Here is a 25469-nt window from a genome sequence, read left to right on the forward strand (position 1 = left end):
CTGACTTTTTACGGCACCACATCAACAACATATAATAAATGCACGACATAGTTTCTCACTTTTACGACTTGCTTTTTTTGCATGTCATAAATACTTTTCCAACCACGGCGTGTCTATTGCGTAGGCCGTGAATGGTAATAACAATGATTTTTTTACGACTTGCAATGCATGTCGTAAATAATAAAACTTTCAACGACGTGCATATGGCGTGCCGTTAATACATCAATTATACACGATGGCACACACAACGGTCGCCATTAAAAGTATTGCCTTTTTACGACGCACACAACACCTGCCGTTAAAAGCGTTGAAATTTTTACGATGGACAATTTATGTTGTAAACTATATGATCAAAAACAAAGAAGCGCCAAAATAAAATTTCTAGCACCAATTCACCAAAATATATATATATATATATATATTTAGCAAAAGAAAATATGCATCAACAGTTTGGGCTTCTAATATATTCTAACGACAATGCTAGATAGCTCAAATTTTTGTGGCTCAAATGGCTCAAATCTGTCAAAACGACGTCGTTTTGACAGATTTTGAGTATAAAACGACGTCGTTTTGACAAATTTGAGCCATTTGAGCCACAAAAATTTGAGCTACCAAATATTTTCCTGACGACAATGCTACGTAGTTCAAATTTTGTGGCTCAAAAGTGGCTCAAATGGCCAAAATGACGTCGTTTTGAGTACAAAACAACATAAAAATGGTCAAAACGACGTCGTTTTAACCATTTGAGTCACTTTTAAACCACAAAATTTGAGTTAGGAGACATTTTCCTTTTCCTGTATTCTAATAATCAGACACTGGCTCGAAGGGTATCTGTTGCCAGTACGACAACTGGCTCGATAGCGGCATCCATCGCCATCTCCCTCATCATCTCTTTGCTCACTTCCATTTTCTAACTCATCTCTTTGCGGCTTTGATTAGCAAAATGACATTAACGACTCCACTTAACAGCGTCGGGCACAGCGAGGGAGATAAGGGACAGTACACACTCATACTCTTCTCTTCTCTTCTCTCTTCTCTCTCTCTCTCTCTCTCAGATTTGCCCTAAACACATCTCATTTGGGGCATCTCTCTCTCTTTCATACAGATTTGCGAACGAGATTGAGTCGGGCCGAATTGAGTTGCAGAGTTATTCTGATGAGTCATCCCTCGGGTGGAAGACTGAGTCGAAGAGGAGTCAGACTTCGTTTCGGTCAACAGCAAAGACAAAGCACAGCGAGGTCGAGAGGAAGAAAGGAACTCCATGGACAGAAGAAGAACATAGGTACATTTTCTGGGTTGTTTAGATTCTTTTCTTGGCTACCAAACTGAGTGTTTTCTTGGGGGCCAAACAGATCATCTAGTTATGTACATGAGTTTCTTGATTGAATTGTTTTTTTTTTCCCCCTCTTTTGATTTTGGGTTTTATTAAGAACTACCCAAAATTGGATGATGACGAATATGTTGTTCAGCTTTGGGTTTAAGAAAAAGTACGGTTGGTTGGTTGGTTGCTGAGAAAACGAGGTATAAGTATATTTTATTATGTAAGTATGTGTTTTTGTTTACATATATTGATTGCATTCTGATGGCAAGTCTTAGAAATTGTGTTGTTTTCAATTTATGTTGATTACATGCCTTTTCTAAGTTGTTGATCCCATATCTGGATCAATAACCATTTCTAAATGCTTTTGGATTTTTCTACCAATGGATTCTTTTTTTTTCTTGATGCTTGTAAAAATACCCCTTAAGTTGGTATTATCTCAAAGTCCGAATTAATTTGTACACCTTTGTGATGTATCCTACACTTCTATACATGGTTGTTTCCCTCAATTGTAAGTCTCCTTTGCAACTTTTCAGATGTTCCCCTAGCATTTGTTCACTTTTATACAACAAATGAGGTGTAATTCAGTGATGGATACAATGGTCGGACTCTATCATTTTTTGATTATAGGAAATGGCTGCTACGGATTATTTAGAAAACTGGATTCAGTCTGGGGTCTATTAGTCCTCTAGTGTGCTAAACTGAAAATTGTGATTGATTTCAAATTCTGATTTTGAACTATAGACCTGCTATTCCAATATGTTGTGACAAAATGTGAGGCATGTGCCAATATGTTCTCTGTATACTAAAAGTTAAAGATTTAAAAACCCATTTTAAATCATTTTGCTTCCCCATTCCAAACTTTTCAAACATGAAGAGGAAATGAAAAAAGAAAGAACAGCAAGAGCAGGACACAGACAAAGAGACAATGTAAAATCAGCCAGAACTCATTACCCCAAATGAACAAACTATCCTGAAGAACGTGTGTACACCTATCAGGCTCTAACACAATTGTTGATGTAGAACACAATAAGTAGAGGTACAAATTGGAGATTTGCACATGGGCATGCTTCAAACCTTACTACGTAATCAAATTTGGGTTAATTTTGAGTATTTATGTTTATTCTCAAGTCATTACATTTCTGGTCACTTTTAAATTGGCCTGTGATATAGTAAGTACACAGGCCATGTTCTTGGTCAACAAAATCATTTAATGCTCACATGTGTTATATAGTGTGGGTCAAGAATTGTGTTACAGGTCAAGTTTTCCACTTTTGGGATCCTAATCTTAGCAGAAGTAGGAGTTTAGCAACCTAAACATAGCAACACTTATTCTTCAACTCATTAGAGTGGATTTTGATTATTAAAGATTGTGCTATTTTGTGATGCAACCCAACCTTGGAGAGTAATTCCTAAAGAAACAAAGTGGGATTCCTATAAGATCCTTCTCTTTCTCTTTCTTTTGTCTTTTCTTCTGTCTTTAATTCTCTACTATTGGATTACGTTATTTCAATCACAAACCTACCTTGGTTTCTTTCTTTTGTTTCATTCCAAAGCCTATATTCCATGAGCTAATCATTTCCTTACTAAATTTGGACTTTAAATCGACTCATAAACCCAAAAGTACTTTTTTCCTAAAATTTCCACACAACATTCTGAAACTCCTACAATCTCTCACTTTCAAATAAAGCCAAACTTTAGTCACTTCTCCTCTAAACACTACATTATTTCTTCAACATTTTACAAACCCTATTCTTACAAGTTCATAGGTTAAACCACCATATAACTAACCATAGGCAACATTATAAGTGTCATAGTGTTGTCCAACATCATCAGGCCTCACTTGGAAGAAACGGCAAACTGCATTATGTTTAGGTGCAACAAAAAAATAATAGTAGTATAAGATCATCCTAGATTGGTCAATTTTTAATGCTAAGACCATCATTCCACATGATATCAACTAGTCTTTTCAGAAAGAGGGCTACCAAAGTAGTTGACAACTGGGGTCCTCCAATATTACCTTGGCATTGCTCTATAAACATAGCTCTGCGCACCATATCAAACAGAGACAACAAAAAATAAACCAAAAGGGGAAGCCCTGCTTATATGAAACTAAAACAATACAAAGTAATCAACATCGATAGTATCCTATTTTTCACAAAAAAGATATTAGAACAATTTGCGTAGATATAGAAGGAAAGGAAGAACAACCTAGGGACATCGATCAATGCTAGCAGTACAACTACAACAACCCTATAATGTTAGAAAAAATCGTGGAAGAAACACTAGAATTTATTGAATATTGCAATGTTTACAAATGGCTGCAGACCTTGCCTAAAAATAAACACTCGAAAAAGTTTAAATAAACTCTTCTGTTGGCTACACAATGCACTACTTCCTTATTTTTCGCTACCATATTACATTGACAGATAATAAAACACCTAAAAACTCTCAACCACTAGGTAACTAATCCTAAAGACTCTCAACTACTAAGTCCACTATCACATATTTGTAGAACAACAATCAACAAGTGTCCCACAATCAGATCTACTACAGCTGCCCCTTTAGCCCACGTTTGAATTATGTTTTAACATTTCCCCCCTTAATTCAAGGAGGGCTTGCACTCCCATCATGGACCGAAATTTCTTGAATTTATTTTCTACCAAAGCCTTTGTGAGAATATCAGCTAGTTGTTCCTCTGTATTGCAATACTATAGCTCTATTTCACCTTTAGAAACCAACTCTCGAATGAAATGGTATTGAATCTCAATGTGTTTTGATCTTCCTTGCTGGACTGGATTCTTGGTCAATGTAATTGTGGATTTGTTGTCACAAAATATCACAGTAGGACCATCTTGTTTTTCCTTTAGATCTTCCAAAATTCTCCTTAACCAACTAGCATGACATGCTATGGTTGTGGCTGCTATGTACTCTGCTTCTGTGCTTGACAAAGCTATACTCAGCTACTTCTTTGATGCCCATGAAATGATTCCTGAACCAAGGCTGAATATATAACTTGTTGTACTCCTCCTATCATCTGCACAACCGGCCCAATCACTATCAGTAAAAGCAACAAGATTATTGGGTTTGCCTTTCATATACCTGATGCCATTATTTGAACTGCCTCGAACATATCTCAAGATTCTCTTAGCTTCCCCCAAATGATGTTTGCTTGGACTGTGCATAAACCTGGATATGAGACTTACAAAAAATGCTATATCTGGTCTTGTGTGAGTGAGATACATAAGTCCTCCCACTATACTTCTAATATATTTCTCATCAACCTTTTCAACCCAATCATTCAAAGAAAGCTTTTAAATTGCATTTAATGGTGCCTTGGCAAGCTTGCAATTCATCATTCCAAATTTTTTTAACAAATCATCTGCATACTTCATTTGACAAATAAAAATATCGTCTGAATCTTGCACAACTTCAATACCCAAAAAATAATGCAAAACACCCAAGTCAGACATTTCAAAAGTTTGCGTCATCGACTCTTTAAATGCTTTTATCATTTGAGAAGAACTTCCAGTACATATCATATCATCAACATACAAACACACAACCAAGAATTCACTGTTATAACTTTTAACACACAAAGGTTGGTTCACTAGCACTCTTTTGAAATTGGTTATCAACAAAATAAGTGTCAATCTTGCTATACCAGGCTCTTGGTGCTTGTTTGAGCCCATAAAGTGCTCTGTGTAATTTGTAAACTTTGTGCTCTAACTCTTTTACTTTGTAACCTTGGGACTACTCAACATTAACATCTTCCAAAAGCTCACCATTAAGAAATGCAAAAGGTACAAATGTCACTTTCATTAAACACCACATCATAACTAATATTTAATTTCCCATATTTAGGATCATACAACCTATGACCTTTAGTTTCTTCACTGTAGCCAACAAAAATGCACTTGGTGCTCTTATCTTCTAATTTCCTCCTTAACTCAGAAGGTACAAATGCATATGCAATGGAACCAAATACCTTTAAGTGACTTACATTAGGCTTTCTTCTATACCAGAATTCATAAGGAGTCTTCCCTATGACTGCTTGAGTAGATAAATAGCACATGCCACAACTTCTGTCCAAAACTTCTTGGGAAGATCTTTGTCTTTCAATATGCTTTTCGCTGCCTCTATTATAGTTCTATTCTTGCGCTCTGCAACGCCATTCTGTTGATGAGTATAACTTGCTGTGAGTTGTCTTTGGATGCCATGATTGCTGCAAAACGTTCTAAATTCTGTGGATGTAAATTTACCACCACGGTCATTACGCAATGTTACGATAGAGCAGCCACTCTGTTTTTCCACCGCAACTTTAAATTGCTTGAAACACTCAAAAACTTCAGATTTCTCTTTTAGAAAATATACCCAAGTCATTCTTGAAAAATCATCAACAAAGATCAAGAAATACTTACTTTTATTCAAAGAGAGTGTTTGCATTGGACGACATACATCTGCATGCACCAACATTAGATGCTTTGTAGCTCTCCAAGATTTACCTACTGGAAACTTTTCACGATGTTGCTTTCCAAAAATACACGGTTCACATATTTCCCTATCAAATTTAATCATTGGAAAGCCAGAAACCATATTCTTTTTGTGCAATAAATTCAGCCCACCAAAGTTAAAATGACCAAATCTTCTATGCCAAAGCATGGAATCACTACTTGATGCACTAAAAGCATTGACAGAAACCTTTGAAAACATAAGAGGAAACATCTTGTTTTCTGTCATTTTGACTAAGTAAATTAAGTTCATGCTCCTCTTTTCATATATCATGCATTCATCATTATGAAAGGTAACACAATAACCTTTTCTCATCAATGGGCCTAAACTCAGCAGATTTTGAGCTAACCCAGGAGCATACATAACACCATGAATGAGCTTTCTCTCAGAGTTTAAAATCACAGCAATAGTACCTAAACCGTTTACCTGAACATGGTTGTTGTCTCTCATCTTTACTTGTGTCTTCACTGATTCATCAATTTCCACAAAGAAATTTCTATTACCAGTCATGTGATTACTATAACCACTATCAAGATACCAAATATCTTCAGACATATCAATATGAGCAGCCAAACAAGTAAGAAATAAATTCTCTTCAGATACATCTTTTACTTCATTAAAATTGGCCTGCTCCTTGGCCTTGTGAAAACAATTTTTCTTAACATGACCAAACTCCTTACAGTTATAACAATGTGGAGCATTTTTATTTTGGCTAGATTTGGTTTTAAACCCACAATCTTTATCTTTATGATTTGTCTTTCCACAATGTGAACATGGAGTAAGAGTAGCATTGTTACCTCTATTAAAGTTTCTCTGCTAGCCATTGAATCTACCTCTTCCTCTTCCATGCAATGAATTTTCACACTATGAAGCACGGACACGGACACGGACACGGACACAGGACACGGCAATTTCTAAAAAATAGGGACACGGACACGACAGGGGACACGGCAAATTTTTTAATTTTTTTATAAATATTTTTATTTTAATGCACATTAATTATTTTATTTATTTATTATATTTTTTAAATAATGTGTTCTAATTAATTTTTTTATTTTATTTTACATATGTATTTATTTATTTATTTATTAATAAGTATATATTATTTTATAATATGTATTATATATTATCTTATAAGTATATTTATGTTATATAATAACTATTATATAATATATAATTATAATAGTTATTGTTATTATAATATAATAATAGTTATTATAATAAATAATAGTTACATATATTATACTCCTATATGGATAAAGACGGGGGAGACAGAAGAGACAGAGGGAGACAGAAGCAAAAGCGAGAGAGAGGGAGACCACCGATCGCGATCAGCGAGAGAGAGGAGACCAGCGATCGCGAACAGCGAGAGAGAGGGAGACAGAAGCGATCGCGATCGCGATCGCAAGGGAAGGAGAGAGAGAGAGAGCTCTACAAATGCGAAGCCGAAGGAGAGAGAGAAAGCTCTGCGTTGAAGTGGACTGGATCGTCGAAATGGACTGGATGGAGGTCGATTGGCTCGAGATCGAAGGCTGAGAAGTCGCTGACCAGGTTTGTGCTCATTTTCTCTTTCATTTACTCTTCTCCCGTGTCCCATGGCGTGTCCAGGTTTGGACACGCGTGTCTCCGCCGTGTCCCTCGCAAAAAAATTAATTAAATTAAGGGGACATGCCAGATGTCGTGTCTCGTACGTGTCCCCGGCGTGTCCCCATGTCCCCGGCGTGTCCCCGTATCCGACACCGCCACGGCTTCCATTTTGAGCTAACCCAGGAGCATACATAACACCATGAATGAGCTTTCTCTCAGAGTTTAAAATCACAGCAATAGTACCTAAACCGTATACCTGAACATGGTTGTTGTCTCTCATCTTTACTTGTGTCTTCACTGATTCATCAATTTCCACAAAGAAATTTCTATTACTAGTCATGTGATTACTATAACCACTATCAAGATACCAAATATCTTCAGACATATCAATATGGGCAGCCAAACAAGTAAGAAATAAATTCTCTTCAGATACATCTTTTACTTCATTAAAATTGGCCTGCTCCTTGGCCTTGTGAAAACAATTTTTCTTAACATGACCAAACTCCTTACAATTATAACATTGTGGAGCATTTTTATTTTGGCTAGATTTGGTTTTAAACCCACAATCCTTATCTTTATGAATTGTCTTTCCACAATGTGAACATGGAGTAAGAGTAGCATTGTTACCTCTATTAAAGTTTCTCTGCTAGCCATTGAATCTACCTCTTCCTCTTCCATGCAATGAATTTTCACATCCCATTCCATTGTTTCCTCGTCCCAAGCCATCTAACATTTTCTTCAAATCAAGCCTTGATTGGAAGGCATGTTAAACAAAAGTTTCTATTGTTCTGTTCAGCCGTTGCTCATGTGCTTGTAGAGAACCCATCAATTCATGGAGAGAATAATCAGACAAGTCCTTTGACTCTACTATCACTGCAACAACATGATCAAATTTGGGAGGAAGGCTTCGCAAAACCTTCTCAACAATTTTCTGACCTGTCAATTCCTCTCCAAGTGATCTAATTTGATTCACTGTAGAAGTAACTTTTGAGAAAAATTTCTGAGTTGCATCTGAGGACTTCATTGATAAATTTTTGAATTCCCGACATAGAGTTTGCAGCTTCACTGTAACAACTCTACTTGAGCCTTGATACTCTTCTTGAAGCAAATCCCATGTTTTCTTTGATGTGGAGATAGCCATAATCCTTGGAAATATGGCTTCATCCAAAGCTTGCTGAATTAGAAATAAAGCTTTGGCATCCTTCCGCTGTTTTTCTTTTAGCTCATTACGTTGAACTGCTCTCAGCCTTGTAGCTTGCTCGAGATCCGCAAGATCTACAAAGCCATTCTCCACCAAGTCCCACAAATCATAGGACTTGAATAACGTCTTCATCTTGATACCCCAAAATTTATAATTAAGACCAGTAAAGAAAGGAACATTTTGAGGGGAGATTCCTACAATGTTGCTTCTAGCCATAACTTGAAGTGACCAGAACACTGATATGCTAACAAAGCACTCTAACCTAGCTTTAATACCAAAATGTTAGAAAAAATTACGGAAGAAACACTAGAATTTATTGGATATTGCAGTGTTTACAAATGGCTGCAGACCCTGCCTAAAAATAAACACCCAAAAGAGTTTAAATAGACTCTTCTGGTAGCTACACAATGCACTACTTCCTTATTTTTTGCTACTAGATTACATTAACAGATAATAAAACACCTAAAAGCTCTCAACCACTAGGTAACTAATCCTAAAGACTCTCAACTACTAAGTCCACTATCACATATTTGTAGAACAACAATCAACAGGTGTCCCACAATCAGATCTGCTACAGCTGTCCCTTTAGCCCACGTTTGAATTATGTTCTAACATATAATAGTAGAAGGAACAGATATTCACCATTGAGCAAAGAGCAAAGGTTTCACATACCTGTTGATTAATGTGTGCATTACCCCAAGAGCCCAAAGATGTTTGAACATTATCCAGAATTTTGTTCTTGGTCTCAAACATTAGGCATGCGCCTAGGGTTTTTCCACCATTAGATAAGGCAAAAGTAGGTCCTGTTTAGAGGGACCTGTAAGAACAGCATATCAACATTAGTCACCCAACTGTATACAGATAGTACTTTTTTTGGAGAGGGGTAACAATTAGTATCTATTAAAAAACACATACTTGATATTATGAGGCCTTTTATCAGCCTGCACATCAGAAGTCATAGCAGGAGTGCCAATTGGAGCCAATGGTCGGGACACCATAGTGGCAAATCCCGTGGATGCTTCCATGTTCACTAAGGCCCGCCCCTCAGATACAACAAAATTTGAGCGAATGTTATTTGGTGCTTTACCACCCAAGGATGCAGAAATTTTATTTGAGCTTGTTGACACCACAGCATTTTGTGTAGTAGATCGAGGTTTCTGTGTTGGTGTTCTACTGTTAGTGCTGTGTTAAGGGGTTGGTTTTTGTTGTTGGTGTCCTATTGCTAGCTGCCTTTGTCTACAGTTGCAGTGTGTTGGTGTGCAGCATGTGTTGTGTTTTTTGGAGTTTGTTGCTGCTGGTCTTTCTTAGGTTCAGCTGGAGCTGGTCTCAAGGGGCTACTGCTGGTTATGTGCAGTTGCTGTTTGGGCTGTCATGCTGCTTTGTGGCTATGGTTTTTTATTTTTTCCTGGTTGGATTCTGCTTTCTCATGTGGGTTGTACATGGTGTCCTTGTTTGTAGATGGATTAATCACTTATTCACTGATATGATGTTTACAAATTAGTTTCACTTGCTGAAATGAAAGTGATCTAATCCTATTTTCATCCAAATACAAGATGGTTCTATGGTGATTTCCTTTAAGAAAGAAGATACAACCTCTCTGGTTTTCACTACAAGAATTAAACTCTTTTGATGCATGTGGCAATCCAGTTTATACGTTTAACCAATGGACTCTGCTTCTTTGACATTTGTGACTCTGGTTGTATGAATAGTTCTGGTGAGGAAGACTCTTCCAAGAAGAAGAGAAGTCTTCTCAACAGCTTTTTTTTCATTGATGACAGAAAAAGTTTTCTTTTGACTTTTATTTTTGTTATACTAAACGCCCCAAAAAAAAAAAAAAAAAAAAAAAGTCTAAATAAATAGGGAAGCCTGTTCTACATGGTTTGTTCATTTGTCGACCACAAAGGTCTAAATTGCCAAAAAATCTAGGCATAAGAAAGAAGTAGTCATAAAGGATAACTAGTCAAAAGCAATTAATGCATATTAAAGAAGTCACCAATTTGAATAGTAATCTGCAAACAATACTCAATTCTAGTGGGCTAGTTAATTAAGATTTGAGAATATATGAATATCTCAAACTCAATTCTGTTCAACAAATAATTGTACAAGTGTTCAATAAGGTTCTTTGCTACTCTGCTGCTATGTTCGTTTGCTGTTCTGTTGTTTTGTTTGGGCTGCTGATATGCTGATATGCTGTTTTGTTTGGGCTGTTGTGATGTTTTGTTTGGGCTACTATTGCTGTGCCGTTTTGTTTTGGTATGGATGTTGAAAAAATTGCCAGTTTGTTTTATTTTTATTTTTTTATTTTTGATATGTAGAGGTTCAGTTTGTCTTAAACAAAGTTGGATTTTGGGATTTTGGGATTTTGGATTTGATTGGAGAAGAAATATTAGTGTTATTGTTTTCCTGAGACTTGAACTGAGCATTACTGTCAGCAACATGCTCTAATTATGCTCAATAAAAAGAATGGGGGTGGTGTTTCCTTTCAGTTTATGAAGTAACTCAGAGGTGAGTTTTGCACCTATTTTTGTAGTTAGCAGACTTGTGTTCCTCATCATAAATGTTATATATTGCAAAACAAGGTTCAAGAGCTTCACAAGCCTTCTACAAAAGAAGGGTCGACGTCTATCAAAGATGATGCAATTGTTCAAGCATTTGGTCTAGAACGGCGTGGTAGTGTAAGAGGGCTTGGATTTGGAGCATTGCAATCAAAAGTTTATGCACAAGCATACCAAAATCAAAATATGAGACTACTAAATCAAAAATTGCTGCTCTTAGAACATGAACTTTGGGAGATGAAAGCTGAAATGTTAAAAGGAAAAAGGTCGAATAAGGTATAAAAAAAAAAAATATGAACAATGTGACAATATATGTTATATATATATATATATATTGATGTTTCATAGCTGTTCCTAAAACTTTTTCAATTAAAACTTGTAGGAACCAAGCGAAGATGCAACGGGCAAGAAAAATTCTCATGGAGAAACCCAGGTAGCTTTTTCTAATTCTTTTTTTTTTTTTAATTTTATGAAAATAACTACACAGTCCATAGACCTCTATTTAAATTTAGGAGTAATTACAGTTTACCCCCTCATGGTTTGGTTCAAAAACACATAAGCCCTCTTATTTCTCTATCTACTCTACCACCAATACCCCCTCCTTTTGGGAAATAAGCTTAGACTTTCACTGTCTATAGCTTTGGCACTTGGGGCTGTGGGTACTTCACCTACTTTAAGGTAAGGATTGTTATTACTTTAAGAACTTCTTTATTATTGAGTTGCTTAATAATAGGATGCATTTGAGGATTGTTATTACTTTAAAGACTATTGTACTCAGAGTTAAACATGTGATGGAGATATTGAGAGCAATGTTCTCAGAACAAAAACAGCATAGTGCGCCTGACAAACCTACTTCAATAGTCTAGACCTATAACTTGGATACTAGCAACATGTGCATGAATGGGAAATCATTGTCCAACTGTCCATGTTGAATTTTTCACTTCAACTCAAAAGATTAGAGCCACCAAAATTCATGGTAACTAATTTGTGAGTTTTTTTGGGTTATTTATATGGGAAAAGATTAAAAGCTCACGAACTTTCAACTTGGGTGAACAAATTTGTCTTCCTATAAAATTTAACTATTTTTTACTTTGGTGCTTCCCATCTTAGATATAAGGATATTTCACAAAGTTTGTAAAAATAAAAAATTGATGAATACTTGTAGGAGCCAAGCAAAGGGGCAAATGGACACTCACATGGAGAAACCTAGGTAAACTTGCACATTTCTCATGCTTGTGCTTTTGCTTGCTTGCTTTTCTACTCAAGCTTGTCATTTTGCATATGGATTACATTAAGATTCTAAATTTAAGTTAAAAAATGCTTCTTGCCATTGTATTACAATTTTTTTATGGTGAGGAAAACGGTAGAGGTGAACATAGGGTGCATGGAGGTGATGAACGTAGGATGCACTCACAGCAAAATATTTGGGTAAATTTTGTATGGCATTATTAATTTACGCATTTTCATTTTTCTCGTGCTTCTGCTGTTGTTTGCTTGCTGGTTTTTCTACTCAAGAGTTTTTGTCAAATTTTCATTTGCATCCCACGTCGTTTACTAAATTTGGAAAAACAAATATAACTTGATATTGTATTACATTTTTTTTAGGGTGACAAAAACAATGAAGACAATGACGATATTTGGGTAAATTTTATATGGCATTAATAATAACTTTAATTTTGTCTTCAATTCATTAGCTTATCTTATGTGTTGTTGACGCAGCGGAATACACAGGGACTAGATATCGTTTTAGTAGACGAAAGGGACTCTCGAATCCACGAGAAAAATAGAACCTTGAATCCACAAGGAAGAGAAATATTATTGAATGAATTAATAAAAGTTGTATAAAAATTTTCTTTGCCATGAGGTTTACATAGCTATTTATAATAAACTAAATCTAATACTTGTAGGAAAAATAATTCTAAAATAAACTAGGAAACTTAAATCAACATAAATTAGGAGACCTAAGAGAATATGAAACTAGAATTCTTAACTATTTAAAATCCTAGTCAAAATCTAATTCTAAAATAATAAAATTAAGAAACCTAATAATTCTAAATTATTTATACTAAATTACAAGATTCCTAATAAAATAATTTATCGAAAATATTAAAACTAAAAATACAAAAAGTCTTAAAATCTTGTCCTACATCAGTCTCCTCTTCTTTGAAAGAACTCGCCCTCGAGTTCATATTAGAGATCTGCCATCTTCCATGCCAAATAAACAGATATTTTGAATTTTTCAGTTGCTTGCCCCTCTTCCAAAAGTTGTATATAGGAAAGTTTTCTTTCTGAAGGTTCTTCTCTATATGCTTCAACTGGTTGACAAAATTAATTAGACAAGCATTGAAAATCAAATTAAATTGCTTAACACTAAGAAAATCAACAAAGTTTACTTCATGTAGAACTTGAATGCTCTCTTGATGTTGCACCATCCCAGATTCAATTGATCCATTGATTATCAACCTTGAAATATTAAGTGTAGCATCAACCAATTTCTTTGTTGCACACGGCGGTTGTATTATCTCTTCTTCTATTTTCTCTTTATTACTGAGCTCAATCAGATCTCCTTCTTCTTCAATATTTTTATGACTTGTTTGTAAAACTTTCTCCTCAATATTCAAATTACCATGTGCTGATGCATTATCAACACTCGAACAAGACTTTGTATTTTCTTCATTAGTTTTACAACCATTCTCACCACAAATAATATTTTGACGCGAATTCTTTTCTTTTTCAACTACAATTTCATGGCAATGTTTTACTAGCTCCATGGACGTATCTTGATTTGTATATGACAATATATCTTCATGATCATGAAAGTAAAATTTTGTTGCCAAAAACTTTTTCATTGTTAACCATGAATGAAATTTGTCTTTACCTTTGCAAACTAGATAATCTTGTAATCCATTCCACCACTTCAATGCAATTTTATCAAGTTTGTAGGATGTAAATATAACCTTCTTTTCATGAGGAATCTTCATGATTTCAAAGAAATTTTCAAGATCAAGCAACCAATCAAGAAAATCTTCTTTTTGAAACTTACTTGAACCGTTAGAATATGAAATTTCTACAAAATAACGTAAGCTAACAGGTTGGCCTCGGGTGAATCCTCCGGCGCAATTGCTGTCAACTATTGGTTGCCTCTGGTTGACGATTAGTCCCAAATCGGCAAGTAGGTTACAAATCTCATTGCGAAGTTCGTGCACCTCTAGTCGATGTTCCTCAATCGCATCCCATATGGTTTCCACCCTACGATCAACGTCAATAGGGATTGTATATGCTCCATTGTCTTGTGTAATTGAGTTAGGCAAATTCATGCTCTGATACCACTTGATGCAGCGGAATACACGGGGACTAGATATCGTTCTAGTAGACGAAAGGGGCTCTTGAATCCACGAGAAAAATAGAACCTTGAATCCACAAGGAAGAGAAATATTACTGAATGAATTAATAAAAGTTGTATAAAAATTTTCTTTGCCATGAGGCTTACATAGCTATTTATAATAAACTAAATCTAATACTTGTAAGAAAAATAATTCTAAAATAAACTAGGAAACTTAAATCAACATAAATTAGGAGACCTAAGAGAATAGGAAACTAGAATTCTTAACTATTTAAAATCCTAGTCAAAATCTAATTCTAAAATAATAAAATTAAGAAACCTAATAATTTTAAATTATTTATACTAAATTACAAGATTCCTAATAAAATAATTTATCAAAAATATTAAAACTAAAAATACAAAAAGTCTTAAAATCTTGTCCTACATCAGTTGCTTTCATGATAGTTGCATGACGCAAATGAAACTGGAAATGGTGGATCCTTGGACAATGCCAAATGCAAATTGTTGAATTGGGATGGAACAAAGGTGATGGTTGCGGAAGGCATGGTTGCGGAAGGCACAATTGCATCAACAGATTCTAAAGTATTGGTACACCACGTGCCTCTTGGCCCTAGGTGTTGGAAAGTATGGGTTAACCATGTCATAGTCAATGCGCCATTGTTTCACCCTAATTGTGAGATGTTTGTGCTTGAGGATGCTATTGGAAGCACTGTTGCTTGGCCAACCTATTTCATTAGCTTTGACTTTGAGTAGAACTAACATCTATGGATAGTTTTTGGGGACTTTGATGAATAGATTTCTATAATTTTTGAATAGTTTTGGGTAATGTTTACAAACTTATATATGTACAGTTTTGGATGGTTTATAACTTTTTGGATAATTTAGAACTTAAGAATTGTCATTTTGGATGTTTTCGAACTTGCAATTAGGTTTTGGATGTGTGGCATGTATATATTGACAATTTTTGAATGTTTATAATTTATAGATATAGTTTATTTTTTATGGTTGAAATAATATGTTTGTGATTAATTGATATTTTGTGAAGCTTGTTTGTAATATTAGATTGTACAAAACAGGCCAAATAAAACCTGTTGAATTTAAAAAATTAAAAAAAAAATGCACATTCTACGGCAAGCAAATTAGGTCATTATATGAAACATTCCATAGCATTCCATGTATGCCGTGGTATGTTCCACATATCTACGGCAGGCTGAGCAAGTTGTTATATTATATATTTTATGGAGCACAATCAGCGCTGTTATTTGTCCCACCACATAACGGCATGCAAAAGTGGTCGTAGAAAAAGTAACGACGCACACAATCTGCCGTTAAATAATTTTTAACGGCGTACTAATAATTTTTAACGGCGTACTATAGCACGTTGTAGAAAAAGTAACAACAACACACAATCTCCCATTAAATAGTTTTTAACGGCGTACGAAGCATGTTGTCGTAAAAGAGTTTTTACGGCGTGCATTGCACGCCATAAAAACCCTTTTTTGTTATAATGTGCTATCCAGTAATGAGTTCTCAATGTTGAATGGAATTGCCGATCTTGCTAAGAAAATGGTAGAGATTGGAAGAGACAAAATATATCCATTGGTGTATTTGCTCTTGATTTTAGTACTAATCTTATTACTTGTTGCAACTGTTACCGTTGAGAGGGTATTTTCAACTATGAATATTATGAAGAATCGGTTGTGGAACCGAATGGATGAATGATAACTTGGTTGTCTACATTGAGAGAGATATTTTTTTATGACATTCACACTGATACTATTATGGAAAGTTTTCAAACGATGAAAATTCGTCGAGGTCAATTGTAAGAGTTTAAAATTAAATTTTTTTTGTGATGAATATTAATTTTTTGTGTTTGATATTAGCTCAAAAAATTATTGTTATATTATCATTATTGATTGGGGAAGAAAAATTTTGAGATTATAATTAACAAGTGCCCCTTATATTAAATTTCTGCCTTCGCCACTGGGTACGGCTGGAGTACATCAATAAATTTTTTATTTTTTTATAATTTATAGTTTGAGATTCAATCTACAAATCTAAGTTTAATACCAAAGCTAAAAGAAGAAATTACAAAACCAAAAAAGAAATCATAATTCAACAATACCAATACAAAAGCAAAGTCTACAAGTTATTTTAATGCCGTTAAATAGGAGAATTTACAAAACAAAATTTCATTCCAAGAGTAAGCTAAAAGAAATTTGAAAACTTGATACTTCAAGTTTTATTTCCATCAATTTCATTATTGAATAATACATCTTTCATCTCTGGCACATCAAGTAAATGATTTGCAGTTTGAAGTAAATTAGAACTTTTTAATAAATTAAACGTATCTCCACTAATGTCCTATAGCTTGGTGTACTCCTGATGTATCTATTCCGTACCCACGGAGTACCCAACTATCAAAGAATGTATAAAAAGTATTTGGTACGTATTTTAAGTACCTGGTACGCATGCAACCCTATCAATACGTACCAGTACTTGGTAAGTACCCGATACGAGTACAACAATATTTTCGGAGTACCTGTGTTTCATAGGTCATAACTCATTAATGTCTTGGTTTATGTGCATGACTTTCATGTTCTTAGAATATATACTATAAATATCTATATACTCTAAAGAAGTGAAAAGGAGTCAAATGAGAATTGAGATAAAGTATTGTATAGTAATCTATGATTTATTGAAATGAAAATTATAAATTTTCCCTTCCTATTCATTTTTCTCCCTCATTGTGATTTGAGATATGCCCAACCTACCATGTATTTCCGACAAAGTGATATCAGAGCTACTACGGTCCTAGTGGTGATTGTGATATATTGATCCTGGAAGAGTCAAACAATATGCAAAGAGAATGAAATTTGCTCTTTCTTGTCCCTTTGAAGCTTGTGACCTATGGGATGTAGCTGGAGAAGAGCCAACAAATTGTTTACCTAGAAGAATCCGAGATAAGAAAGAGGAGAAGACACTTCGAGTTTTAAAGAAGGCGATTCATTCAGAGATTGAAGAGACAAGATCTCCAAGCCGTGTTTGGATATCTCTAAATATGAAGATAAGTTTACCCATTGAGTATTGGGTTCAATGCTTCAAAGAAGACGAGTTTAGAAAAGAATGTGAGTTTGAAGCTATACTGATGGAAGATGGAGAAAAGAACCATCCCATTGACGAAATTAATCTACTAGATGAGATTATGATCAAGGTTGAAGAAAAGTTGAAGATGAAGGCATAAGGAGAGAGATTAATGATAAAGATGCAAATGTTGAAGATGATAAAGTTGAGATTGTGAAAATTGAGGACATTGAAGATGAAAAGGTAGGTGAGGTTCGTGTTAACCAATTTGAAGCAATAACTTTTTATGCATGTTGCCAAAAGAGTCTTAAAGTTATCTATCATTCTCATTCAAATCAACATGTATTTGAAGTTGTACACCATTGTTACCATGAGGTGTGTAGTAGGATAGAGCTATCCAACTTTTTTTTTTTTTTTTTTTTTTTATGTAGATCGTAACTTTTAGTTAAATGGCTAAAATAATAGTATCTTGAAACCAACGTAGTCCAACGACACCGCCCAACACCGACTGTACCCAAACTATTATTATTATTTTTTTTTTAAAAAAAATTCTATAATCCTTTTAAATTTGGAATTTTTTTTAACATTTTGTCAAAATATTTAAAAGTTGTAATTTTTGTTTAGAAACTATTAATTAATAATTTTGAAGCACTTTTTAATTATATGAGTCACCATCAACACATTTGAGAAGGCCAAGGTTGTTTTTGTTTAATTTTAATACATGTTAATTTCTGAAATAAATTAAAAAGAAACTTGAAATATGAAAGTTTAAAATTTTTTTAAAAAAATATCAAATACAAAAAGAGCAAAATATAATTTATCGCTAATAAGTGTCTCATACATTGTTTAATGTTAGAAATTGTATAAAAAAAATCTTAAAAATATTTGAAAATATTAAAAAATATATTAAGGTCTCGTTTAGGAACATGTTTTTTTAGTAATTTTTTTCCTTTTTAACTAAAATATGATATAAAAAAAAAAAACTAGTATATTTGGGATGGCTTTTTAATTTTTTACAAAAAGATGTGCAAAAAGTAAAGAGAAAAGAGAATCTTTGACTTTTTAGTATAGTTTATAGGCTTTTTGATTTTTTTTGTGACTTTTTGACTCTTTACTAAAAAAGTCACTTGTCAAACGAGTCCTAAATTTAATAAAAAAAATATATGGTGTTATTTAATTTTTTTTTATGTTTTATTTGTCCCTTAGAAACAATTATTAGCAAAACCTTTTATCTACATAACTTTCCGGTGAAAAGGTATTCATTCGACTTTTAGACTGGGAACAAGAAATTGGTGAGTTTAATCAAATTTATGATGGTAGACTTGAACCCTATGATTTTGGTGGTGACGAAGTTGTTTCATTAAAGTGTGATAGAAAATATCAAGGGAATGGAATTATTAGGAGTTATTATTCACAAATTGGTTTGGAGAATCCTGCTTTTGACACAAATTGGGTAAATATGGAAGAATGTTTTGATCCCAAAGAGCAACCAAATGCAAAATTCAAGAATAAAGATTGACGGAATACTTGGATGAAGAAAAACTTCGTTACTCATTTAAAAGCATTGCACAAGTATGTAAAACACAAATAAATAAATAAAAAGAAGAAGAAGTTCCAATATATAGAGTTTCAATTAAGGTATTTGTGTCTCTTAGGAGCTTCTACGGTCTCGGGTCGTACATCTCCACAAGTTTTGTTATATATATATATATATATATGAGTGAGTTATTGTCAATATCCGCCATGATTACTAGCATCCATGAATCTAGTGAGAGTTCCTAATCAGAACCAAATTCTCTTATAGTTTCAACAGCCACCATTGAGTGCTCTTTGGATTGCATTGTTTATGATGCATTTTTTCCTTGGGCTCTTGATTTGGCCAAAAGGTTTGGACTAGTTGGGGCTGTGTTTTTCACTCAGTCTTGTGCTGTGGACAATATATACTATCATGTCCACCCCACAAGGGACTATTGAAATGCCTCTTACAGAGCCTAGAGTATTGGTTCCTGGATTACCATCACTTGACCCCTCACTCAGGCATGCCATCTTTTGTTTGTATCCCTGGGTCATACCCAAGTCCGTTAGACTTGGTTGTAAATCAATTCTCTAATGTGGATGAAGTGGACTGGGTCCTGTGCAACACCCTTTACAAGTTAGAGGAAGAGGTTGGTGAAATCATTAAGTAATTTGCATTTTGATATATGTTTTTTGTGGATTTTTTTTTTTTTTTTTTTTAGCACTACATAGATCTATATAAATAACCGTAAATTACAAATACACCCCTTTTGAGGTTCATCTAAAATATAAATTCTCCACTCAGGTTTTAGAAAATACATTTCACCTCTTGAGGGTTCAAATACCCCTTCAGTTAATCAACCGTTAGGTTTACTAATTGATTTTGCTTATGTCATTAATTTTATTTTTTAAAATACCTAGTTTACCATCAATGCTCTTGTCTCTGCAAAAACAAAAATAAAAAATTTGTACACTACAGCCTATTGCTTTATTCCTCATCTCTCCTTCACTCTGATTTCTTCTCATTTCTAGAGGGGGCAGAGAGGTGGCCATTGCGTTGGTGGGAAAAAAGAAATGGAAAAAAATAAATGAAAGGGAAAAAGAAGAAAACAATGGGAAAGAAGGACATGAGGATAATAGAGTCATTTCCTTTAGATATCAGAGGGTAATCTAGTAATTTAATCTTTAATGTTAACACTATTAAAAGTCAAACTTTGATAAGGGAGTATTTGTAAAAAAATTTAAACAGAATCTATATTTTAGACAAATTTCAAGGAGTGTATTTATAATTTACTATATGAATAAATGTCATGTGTGCAAATATTTGATCTACAATTTAAGGGCCTGAGATTAATATTTAGACTCATAGGATTGGTCTAAGTTGAATTTTTAACCCAATTTATAATAGGAATCAGGCTTGTGTATAATTCATAATTCATTTTTTGAGATTTATTTTTATTTAAGTAAAAAGAATACACTTAAAAAAGAAAAATTTACCCTCCAAAAATTCAAAACTAGGATTTAATGGATAAATACCAAATGAGACATTGGTAGTATTTATCCATTAAGCTCAAAAAAAAAAAAAAAAAACAAAACAAAAAAGTCTCATTTGAAAACGTCTATACTTATAATTTTTACTTATGTTTTCAAAAATTTTGAAATTGAAAATCAAAATTTGTTTAGTGTCTGTTTTCGTTTTTAAATAATATAATCAATTTAAAGAAAATTTTAAATTCTATAAAAAAAAATAATATAAAAAATTATCCATTCTTTCTCCCCCACCCCCTCCAACCACCAATCACCACTAGCAACCCACCTTCGGCCACCCCCACCTTTGGCCACTGTTTGGTGACCTCTTTTGACCACTATCATCAATCACAACCACCGCTACTCAGAAAACTTTGCCAATCCCATCTCGGGCCACCCCTTCTTACTTATTTTTTTAATACATGTGTAACAAAAATATTTTTCATTTTCATTTTATCAAAAATAAATATATACATGTTAAATATTTTTTATGAACCGTAAATATTACCAATGTCATCTAAGTATTTTTGCTAACTCAACCACAAAGAAAATATTATTTAATTTTTAATGATCATTATATATAAGTTTGTTGAACAAGTTTGGAAGTGTAAATCGTGTTAGAGTCAAATATAGGTCTCGTTTAGAAAGTAAGAGTTTTAACATAAAAGTTAAAAAGTTATTAAAAAATATCCAAAAACCTATAACCTCTATAAAAAAAGTCAAAGATTTCATTTTTTTCTTTACTTTTTGCACTTCTTTTTGTAAAAAATTAAAAAGTCATTCCAAACATATAAATTTTTTTATCTCATATGTTAGTCAAAAAATTAAAAAGTTACTAAAATATCTTATTCCCAAACAAGGCCTTGGACTCGGACAAGATTTTTAAGCCTGATGTTGAGTTGGGCTTGGACACATGATGTTTTTGTTCGGCATCATTGTTAAATTGAATTTTTATTCTTACTCAATATGCACTTTTATTTTCTGGAAATATTAGGTCCTGCATATACAAATGACACTTATTATATGCAACAACGACAATACCAAATTGGCCAAATATTCATCCAAAAATCATTTTTCACCGAATATTAAGTTAAAATTAAATAATTAATTTGTAATATGTGTTTTATTTTGAGTCAATTTGTAATATAAGGTCATGTTTGTTTGGGCGGACTGGATTAGTATTCTCATAACTAATAGTCCTAGGACTACGAATCCGTTGGATTATGTATCCTATCTTAACTAATAGTCAAGTTTAAAATAATTAGTCCGTACTTCAATTGTTTAACCAAATATCGAATTAATAATTTGTGTGGGTGATTTTCCGACCACACTGCCCGCTTAGTAATCAGCTGGAGAGCACTGGCAGAATAGATGGCACCTGACTGACCTGCAACAGAAATATAAGAATCCCGCGGTGGTTTCGACCACCCGGGGGCACTCCGACGATCAAGTCAGTATATCTCTCAAAGATAAATCAAGTACTAAACTCACAAGCTTGAGTATCAAAAAACATACCTTAGACCCATGGGGTGCCTCTCTTTTATAGCCAATACAATCCTAGCCCCAATAGGAGCCTGGCCCTAATGGACTTAGGATTACTGCTAATCTGGGACTCCCAGTGGGATTAGGATAAACTCTCTAAGAGTCTTATCTTTACCCAAACTGAAGTCTTCTTCCAATCTAGGACTCTTGTCCATGTCCAAGTTGAGTTCCCTCTTCATTCTAGGACTCTTGTCCCTTATCCGCTTATCTCGGATTTCGATATCTTCGGAGGCAACCTCGGCCTAGCCGAGATCACCTCGGCGTCACGACCAGGACACGTGGCACCTCGGCTGACACATCGGCGTCACCTTGCCACGTGTTGGTGCTCAGAAAATATATCCCCACAACTGCCCCCTAGGTTCTATTACCTCGGCATTCTGAGGTGATGGAACCTACACTGTTCGTTCATCTGTGCCCCTCTGTCTGAGATCAAACTTGCCGACCTCAAAGTTCCCTGGACTTCGCTGTCCACTGGTGTCAAGAATCAAGTTTCATGCTTTCCAAACTGCTTGAAATCGCACCTCCTAGCCGAGATTCTGGTTCCTTTAATTCGTAAACTCCAAGAGCTTTGCAACTGCTCCACTCACACTCTCTGGTGAGTTCCCGATTTCCAGTCACCTATTTGACTCCAGCGATTTTCATATCGGCGTTCACTTCACTTTGTAGGTTCATAAACTCTTACTTTTTTATTAAGCTCAATCTTTCATAACTCTTCTGATTTACTTTGAATCTGTTTATTTGCCATCTGTGGCCTTCTGTTCTCGTCTGTCTTCAATTTTTTGATTTCTTATTGCTAAAATGCCTGAAACTGTTCTTTGTCATATCCGCTTTCTGTTGCTAGCATCATGTCTGGTTCATTACTTTCTTATTCTTCACATACTTACTTAGTGCATGTGCACTTGGCTTTATTCTTGAACTTTGTCGTCTTCTTGACTATTTTTTTTCTTTTCTCATTTAATCCTCTGGCTTCTTTTCTTTCTAGCTCTTTTGCTTAAATCCGTCATTTGTTCCAAGCTTTCAAGCTTCTTCAACTGTCTTCATTTCTCTCCTCCGGTGAAGCTTTACGTCATTCTGTCATTGTCGTCAGATTTCGGCAATTCTCATTTCGGCTTTCCTCTTTCTGGTAAGCCACTGTTCTTCCTGGTTTTATTTCTTGTTGCTTTCCAAGAAGCTCTGCTTCATTGTTAATCACCATTGCTTGTTTTACCCGTTATTTCCAAATCATCTTCTTGGCTACACACTGTTCACATATCTGTTGATTTCTGTCACTGTTCTTGGCTTGACACACCTGTGCAATCCTTTTGTCTTAATTTCCTGATAGCTTCATCACCATTTTTGATTTACGAATTACATTCTTGTTTCTGTTTTCTGTGTCTTTTCCCAGATTTTTTGCTTTCAATCCTTGCTTTCAAAACTTCGAGGTGCCAATCGCCAAGAAGAGCTTTGATCAAACTCTTCAGGAGGTTGATGCTGAGCTCGTGGCTGAGAAGGCTGCTGAGAAGTTCTTTCCAACTGTCTTCTGGGGGTGAGACATAACCTACCGCTGATGCCGAGTAGTTTGCTTCCTTCTTAAAATTGATGCCGAGGTAGCGGTAGAGAAGCTCCTCCAACTGACTGCCGAGGCTGAACCATTGTCGTTCGTCGAAGTAGATTAGTCCGACGTTCTTGCTTTCAGTCCCTAGTTTTTTAAGGTCTTCATTTTTGTACTTGCCAACTTTCTCAGCTCTTAACAAGCTAGTTGGTCATCTCGGTTGATCATATCTTGGAAACGTCTTTCAGTGTTATCTCGGCTATACCAAACTTGTAAATTGCTACAAATTTCAACAAGTGGTAGACTTCATAATCTTCGGTTAACTCATTTTGTAATTTGCTCAAAAATTTCAACAAGTGTTAACATTCCTTGCTCCTTAATTATCATTCCTTCCCCCTACACCTTCTCTCTGGCCCCTAATGTGAACGCAAGTTGTATTTAGGATCACATTAGGGAAGTGGGCTTCATGCTGTAGTCACAGACTTGATTTGTTCTTCTTTCGCCGATGTACTAAAACTTCTGGTATTTAATTCACCCCCTTTAGACCCTCTTTCTCTTGGCCTTTGCAAACTATCATCGCTATTTCTTGAAGCATTTATTCCTTTTCACAATTCTGGTCACCACTTCTGGCGTGCATTTAGTGGTTCTAATCAAAACGACGTTTGACTCTGGAGAATCTTTTGCCGACATTTAACTTTGTGCACTCTTTAGCTTGTAAATTCTCTCAGAATTTCAACAAGTGTTAAACATCATTTCGGTTTAACTTCGGTTAAGTATCATCTCAGTTTAACTTCAGTTAAACATCACCTCAGTTTAACTTCGGTTAAACATCATCTCGGCTTAACTTCGGTTAAGCATCATCTCAGTTTTTGAAGTTTTTCTTTTTTTTGTCGCTTGTACTCTTGTACCTTTTTGTTCTTTAGATAATGTAAGCTCTGCATATGGCCGATGTGCCTCCTTGTTCTTCAATGTCTAATTCAACTTTCCTTCTCTGAATGAAGCGCTCTTCGTCGCCCTCCTGGACGAGGATTTTCTTCAGTGTCTCTTCACTCTTTTTGGCTGGCTCCTTGCCGACATCATCTAGGACCTCCATGTCCTCGTCTTCAATCTCTGCCTTCCTTGGTTCCCGAATGTTGCAGGTAGTTTTCATTGCTGCCATGGAGCAATTCTTCGCCTGCAGTTGATCCCCTCTGACTCTTTCAATCCCATGTTCTGTGGAGAACCGCAATAGTTGATGCAACGTTGAGGAAACTGCCCCCATTGCATGCAACCATCGCCTTCCCAAGATGATGTTATAAGGTGAAGGTGTGTCAATCACGACGAATTCTGTTTTGATCTTCTTCTAACTGCTCTTGCAAGATTCTATACTTAGAATATTGTGCATGCCTTTCATACTTTGCCTCCTTTGTGCAATCTTCTCGGGGTTACATACCTCGGGTATAATAGCTACAAAACTTTTACTTCGGCAAGATACTGACCTGCAAACTTTTCATAAATTCTAACAAGTGTGAAACATATACTACTCAATGTTAACTTTGCAAACTTTTTCTCAAGTTTCAACAAGTGTTTAAACGGTGATCTCGGTCTAGCCTACTTGTAAATTGCTACAAATTTCAACAAGGATTAACATAACAAGTGTTAAACAATAATCTATTTGTAAATTGCTACGAATTTCAACAAGTGTTTAAACAATATACTTAGCTTTTACCTCAACCTGTAAATTGCTGCAAATTTCAACAGATGATCACATGTCG

At 34.8% G+C, this 25469-nt stretch overlaps 2 protein-coding genes across 22 annotated transcripts in view; both read left to right on the top strand.

Moving 5' to 3' along the window:
- The window catches only part of LOC114296013 (mogroside I-E synthase), a 48873-nt gene that overhangs the window by 18950 nt on the left and 4454 nt on the right, over positions 1-25469 (top strand).
- On the top strand, positions 795-15331 carry LOC114298330 (uncharacterized). Of its 21 annotated transcripts, none has more exons than XM_082920133.1 (7): positions 795-1282; positions 11149-11449; positions 11556-11606; positions 12339-12383; positions 12541-12601; positions 12779-12814; positions 14961-15331. In XM_082920133.1, the coding sequence occupies exons 3-7, from the start codon at positions 11569-11571 to the stop codon at positions 15267-15269; spliced, it is 489 nt and encodes a 162-aa protein (XP_082776259.1). In that variant the 5' UTR covers positions 795-1282; positions 11149-11449; positions 11556-11568; the 3' UTR covers positions 15270-15331. The 21 variants fall into 21 exon arrangements, 7 of the variants coding, with proteins under 7 accessions (XP_082776259.1, XP_082776258.1, XP_082776261.1 ...); XM_082920132.1 differs by having other exon boundaries at positions 11198-11449; XR_014364188.1 differs by lacking the exon at positions 12541-12601 and having other exon boundaries at positions 11198-11449; positions 11556-12149.

Source organism: Camellia sinensis, chromosome 3 (assembly GCF_055761805.1).
Source record: "Camellia sinensis isolate YWXY chromosome 3, ASM5576180v1, whole genome shotgun sequence".
Lineage (NCBI taxonomy): Eukaryota > Viridiplantae > Streptophyta > Magnoliopsida > Ericales > Theaceae > Camellia > Camellia sinensis.

Coding starts and splice junctions, on each gene's coding strand:
- LOC114298330 (XM_082920133.1), top strand. CDS start 11,569: ATGCAACGGGCAAGAAAAATTCTCATGGAGAAACCCAG. Junction 12,602..12,778: donor ACTCACAGCAAAATATTTGG/GTAAATTTTGTA, acceptor CATTTTTTTTAG/GGTGACAAAAACAATGAAGA. Junction 12,815..14,960: donor AAGACAATGACGATATTTGG/GTAAATTTTATA, acceptor CTTTCATGATAG/TTGCATGACGCAAATGAAAC.